Source organism: Entamoeba invadens (genome assembly GCF_000330505.1).
Source record: "Entamoeba invadens IP1 unplaced genomic scaffold scaff_1105074725689, whole genome shotgun sequence".
In the NCBI taxonomy this organism is placed as follows: domain Eukaryota; phylum Evosea; order Mastigamoebida; family Endamoebidae; genus Entamoeba; species Entamoeba invadens.
The window spans coordinates 89,276-94,931 of NW_004440380.1; the positions used below are offsets into that span (position 1 = coordinate 89,276).

Below are 5,656 nucleotides of genomic sequence, written 5' to 3' on the forward strand. Positions count from 1 at the left end.
CAAATTATAATATTTATAATACCCGTTTGCACACAGAACACATCCATCAATTGTCTTATTTAAACAATTTGTTAATTCATCTTGTGGATTACAATATTTAGTAACATTATTTGGTGTTCTGTAATACGTTTCATTACATGTTATACAACTTCCTTCATTATAACACGTCAAACAAGACTCGTCACATTTTTCACATTGTTTACCATCAGGTGATCGCATATATCCATCTTTACATACAATACACCCGTCATGCGTTGACATCAATATTTCACAAACACCAATTAAATCATTTATTTGTATACAAATCCCGTTTTTGGAGTATGAGTATTTGTCACATTTGGTGCAATACGTCAAATTATAACAAGACGTGCATGGATATTCACATTTTATGCATTTCATGTTTGAGATATAAAACCCATCTGAACATCTATGACATCCCGCTGGACTTCTATCAATACAATTATCATTAAATTCAGTATTTTTATATATTAAATGTAAACTTGCGATTGTCTTATTTTGAACATTTTCCAATTCACAGTTGTCATTAACAAGTAAATATGAAGTATTACATTGTATACAAGAGTCCTTTACAACACTAATATAATCACAGTTTTCGTATTTCCCTTCTTTTTTAACACAACCATGAACGTTTTTATAATAATTATCTTCGCAAGTATGACATTGATTATTTTTAAACTCTTGGCATTCAATTGAATTGGAAGGTAAACAATTTTCATCAACTAACAGTGTGTTTTTACAAGATAAACATCTTTCTTTGTTTTGTTTTAAACAATTTTCTTTGTTTGTTACACAGATTCCATTTTCGATGTGATAGTTCGACAAACATAAAACACAATTACTCGCTTCCATTACCAAACAATTTTCATCTTTAAAACATGTTGAACTCAAGTCTAAAACAAAATTAAATTCACATGAAAAATCATACAACGTTTCAAATATATTTTGACATATTCTCGAGTTTGTACAACTCTGAGTTTGTCCTTTTCTATCTACTGTTGTGTAGTAATTGTCATCGGCTAAATAACAAAACTCGTTTTGAGTGTATTTACAATTTTGAACGGGAAGTCCCAACTCGGTAGTATTAGAATAAATAAGACAAGATGTTATTTCATTTTGAGTAAATTGGTATTTACATTCAGACTTTATAGAACAATTTCCATTTGTTGTCATGACCATATTAAGACACATATCACAACTTTTTATCGAATAAGCCAAACAATTCCCGTCTCTTTCAACACATTTATTGTTGTTTAAAGTGTTATTTTCATTACACAAATAACAAGAGGAATTTACTTGAGCAAGACAACCTTTGAGATTGTCTTCCTTTGTTCTATTTTCAACATTAAAATGAGTTGTTTTTGAATACGCCAAAACACATAAATTATTTTCAACTACATAAGGAGAAAAGCATTTAATGCAAATTTGATTTCCATTGTTATATGCACATGTTTGACAGTTGCTTATCTTTTTATAACACTCTATACACGTTTTATAATCAATTTTGACTTTACCTTCTTCACAAAAAGCACATTCATTGACAATTGTAACTAAGTCGTTGGAACACATTAAACACTCTTTCTGTGTTGTTGAACACTTTTCGCAATTTGTGATATTTGAACACAAATTGCACGTATTGTTCTCTAAATAATAACCATTTATACACTCAACACAGACTTTTAAAGATTCCACTTCATTCGTATCACACGTTAAACAATTACCATTGGAAGAGCACTGTACACATTCTTTAATGACATTGTGTGCAATTTCCTTAAATCCTGAAATACAACTCGTACATACACCGGTTTCTTTAATACATTTATCACATTTTTCGGGACATTTAGAACACGTTGAATTTGTTGAAACTGAATAAGTACCTTCTTTGCATATTATACATTTACCGTCTGTTGTGAGTTCATATCCAGCTTTACATAAAATACACTTACCAGTCGTTTTAACACAAGAAAAACATGAACTATCACATTGAATACAACTGACTTGTCCTGATACATTTTGAAAGGTCATATCTGCACACGTTTCACATTTTGAATCAACTGCATATGTTCCTGGAGAACAAAAAAGACAATTCCCATTTAAATTTAACCACATTCCATATTTACATTCTAAACAGTTTCCATTTGTTTTCTCGCATTTTTCACAACTTGAACCACACTCATAACATTTTGATGAATTAATTAATGAATATGTATGTTCTTCACATGGAATACATTCAGAAGAAGCCGAATTTGAATAAGTGCCGGCCGGACAATATTCACAGGTGTTGGTTGTTTGGTTTGCCATTGTCCCCGCTTCACATGAAACACATTTACTCGACTGAATGATTTGTCCACTTTTACATGACGTACAATGACCTGTTATTGCATAACATGTAATACATGAAATATCACAATCGTAACATATCGTCGATCCGGAATTTGAAGTGTATTTTCCTTCTCCACATATTGTACATGTAGTTTCTCCTTTTGTTGATGAAAATGTACCAATTGGACAATCAACACAACGATTACTTGCTTTGTTGTGGTAAGTTCCTTCTTGGCATATTACACAGTTTCCTTCTTGAAGAATTTGTCCTTCATTACACAAAGTGCATTTACCATTAATTTTGTCGCAATTTAAACAAGTGGAATTACAAGGTGAACACTGTGTACTATTCTCAAAAGAGTAATAACCTTCTTTACAAGATACACATGAACTGCCACTGAAATAAGTCCCTGCTAAACAATGAATACACTCCCCACTTTCAAGATAACTTCCGGTATAACATGAAGTGCATTTTCCATTTGTTTGATCACACAACTTACATTCATTACGACATGGTATACATTGAGATGAACCCATTACAGAATATGTTAGTGATGGACATTTAGAACATAAATATTTACCTCCCGTTGAATAATAACCAGCTTCACATTGTTCACATTCGGCGGGTGTCAACATACTAACAATATATTTATATCCTGGCTGGCACGAAGTGCACTCACCCGTTTGTGCATCACAATTTGCACACGCTTCATTTGTACATTGTGTGCACGTCCCCGAACCCCCAACAGAATAAGTACCCTCTGGACATGGTGTACAACTGGATTTATTTTCTCCGTAAGAATAAGTGCCACTTGGACAAGGCAAACAATCGGTTACCAGTGTTGTTGTTGAGTAGTAACCGTCTTGACATGGAGTACATTCAATCGCATTATAATCAGAATGTGTACCTGGAAGACACGGATACATTAATATACCATCTGGGCAATAATAGCCACGCAAACACCCTTTACAAATTCTATCTTCAAAGTATTGACCCAGTTCACACCCATTCACTAACTCCAAATTAACACAAAAAAACAACAAAAATAAACCCAATTGTAAACCTCGAGGCATATAAATCCATTTTATAGTTTAGTCTCTTTATATTCTAAATATTTTTTTATTCATTAAAAAAAATCCATTTGTCACTTTTTAAAATTTTTTAAAAAAAAGTATTTAATTATAATATTTTAACTATTAAATTTTAAATAAATACTTCATGTAAAAATAATGGATTTTTCAAATGTTAATATAAAAAATTTCAAATCACACTACAATAATACACATAAAATGTCCAATAAAAAGGTTATCGGGTTATAATGGATTCTTATCAATATGTTCATTCAAATAATATAAGTTAGAGATTCAGAAAATTTGAGATGTTTATTTATATTTAATAAATATTATTAGATTATTATAAATAATAATTATATTAGATTTATCATAAATATTTATTTATTTATAATTTAAGATGCCAAACTAACTAAAAAATGTAATGAAATCGATTATTCATTATCTGAAGGATCAGATTCTTCGTTTTCTGGGTGTTCACTTCTGAGTTTTTCTTCAAATTCCATTTTTTCGCGCTCTTCTCTTTGTTGTCTTATTGGTCTTTCTTTTAGAGCTACTCGAGCTAGTTCTTCAAAGACTTTATCCACGTTAATATTCTCCTTGGCGGAGCATTCAATATATATTTGAGCACCTATTTTCTTTGCCAAATCTTCTGCTTCTGTCTTACTTATAAGTAAAGTAGTTTGTTTTTAGCTTTTCTTAATTCGCATTTCGTCCCAACTAAAATTAACATTTTTTCGTGATTATATTTGTCAATTTTGGGCTTCCATTTCTTTTCAACACTTTCAAACGACTCTTTTGAGTCAATTGCAAAACAAATTGCCACGGCATCCGCCTGTGAAAAATGAGTCTTATTGAAAAAGTCGTAGTCATCAGATCCTGCACTACCTTGATAATAGACTTTGACTGTTTGAGAGTCGATCGTTTCGTCTTTGTGGTAATCGTCATGGCAAGTTGGAATGTAATCAGTTGGAAATTCAGAAGATGAATAAAGAGTTAAAAGACATGTTTTGCCACAACCGTGGTCCCCAGCAATTACACATATTAAAAAGTCCATTTCAAATATTATATTAGTATTAAGTTTTCAATAAATTATGTTTGTATTTTAAACACTACACACTTTAAATATAATTACACACTGACAATAATTAACAAAATGTATTTATTTATAATTTTTTATAGTTTATTAAAAGTGATGACACAAGAAGAATATATAATCGAATTATGAGTTGTCTGATTAAAAAAGGAATAATTGTTAATATTGTAGAAATAGTAAAATGAGTTGGAATGCATTGCTTTTTAGTATTTCAAAAGTATTGGCAAAAAAATCTCAATTAAGCGCACTAATCCAGGTCTATGAAAAAGATACATCAACAAAAAGCATGGTTCTATTTAAGTTTAAGTTGATTATTATCACAAAGCATGTAAATATTTTAAAGTTGGGTAAAAAATAAGACCACATTCACAAAAGACAGGATAGTATCATTGCTAATAAAAAACCATTAATACCCAGTAATATTTTTATTTAAATTTACTATTTGACATTTGCAAAGAAATGATATTTATCAATCGTTTCATTTGCTTTTCAAAACGATCATTTTCATTCATGAAGAAATGTCACACCACAAAGGTGACATTATTGTGATTTACAATTGAATATTATCTGCTGGGGTTTTTAATATTACTTGGAGATTCGCCAGAAGAGGAATTACATTTTATACGTTTATTGCATTCCTTTTTTGAATGTGTAATATAGTTAACCCTTCGAGGACTGAAAAATTTTTATTTTTTTCTTTTTTTTACAGAAAAAAATTTCAAAAAATAATTTCACTTTTCCAAAAAAATGAAAATAATGGCGACTTTTCATGAACAATTTAGAATGATTTTTGACTTATTTGATAAAATAGTTCAACTCAAATTCAAACTTTTGAATTATTTATAAAACATTTCATCATTCATAAACTCAAATTAATTGGGTTTTGTTAAAGATTTGTCCTTCAATCAATACAATATACAATTTAACAAATTAATATTAGTAATAAAAATAATACGAAAATAAACTGTTTTCATAAACAAATAAAATTGTTAACAAAATCGATTAAAGAATACTATCAGATATTCAAGTTTTTCAAAAACAAAATAAAAAACACTTAAAACAAGTGCAACAATTTGGGTTCAATATAACCAATAAGATTGGTTCAAACCAAAATAAAATAAGAACATGACAAAAATATTGTTGTTGAAA

At 29.6% G+C, this 5,656-nt stretch overlaps 2 protein-coding genes across 2 annotated transcripts; both read right to left on the reverse strand.

Moving 5' to 3' along the window:
- Positions 1 to 34: 34 nt before the first annotated feature.
- EIN_300640 (GCC2 and GCC3 domain containing protein) lies at positions 35 to 3,414 on the reverse strand (the record flags this gene model as incomplete). The annotated part of the gene is made up of 1 exon (XM_004256678.1): positions 35 to 3,414. A coding segment is annotated over one exon (3,380 nt), but the record flags the coding sequence as incomplete, so codon positions are not given.
- A 431-nt stretch (positions 3,415 to 3,845) lies between these two features.
- On the reverse strand, positions 3,846 to 4,468 carry EIN_300650 (Rho GTPase, putative; the record flags this gene model as incomplete). Its single annotated transcript, XM_004256679.1, has 2 exons — positions 3,846 to 4,077; positions 4,143 to 4,468. 2 exons carry the CDS (start codon positions 4,466 to 4,468, stop codon positions 3,846 to 3,848), a joined length of 558 nt encoding a protein of 185 aa, XP_004256727.1.
- Positions 4,469 to 5,656: the final 1,188 nt, after the last annotated feature.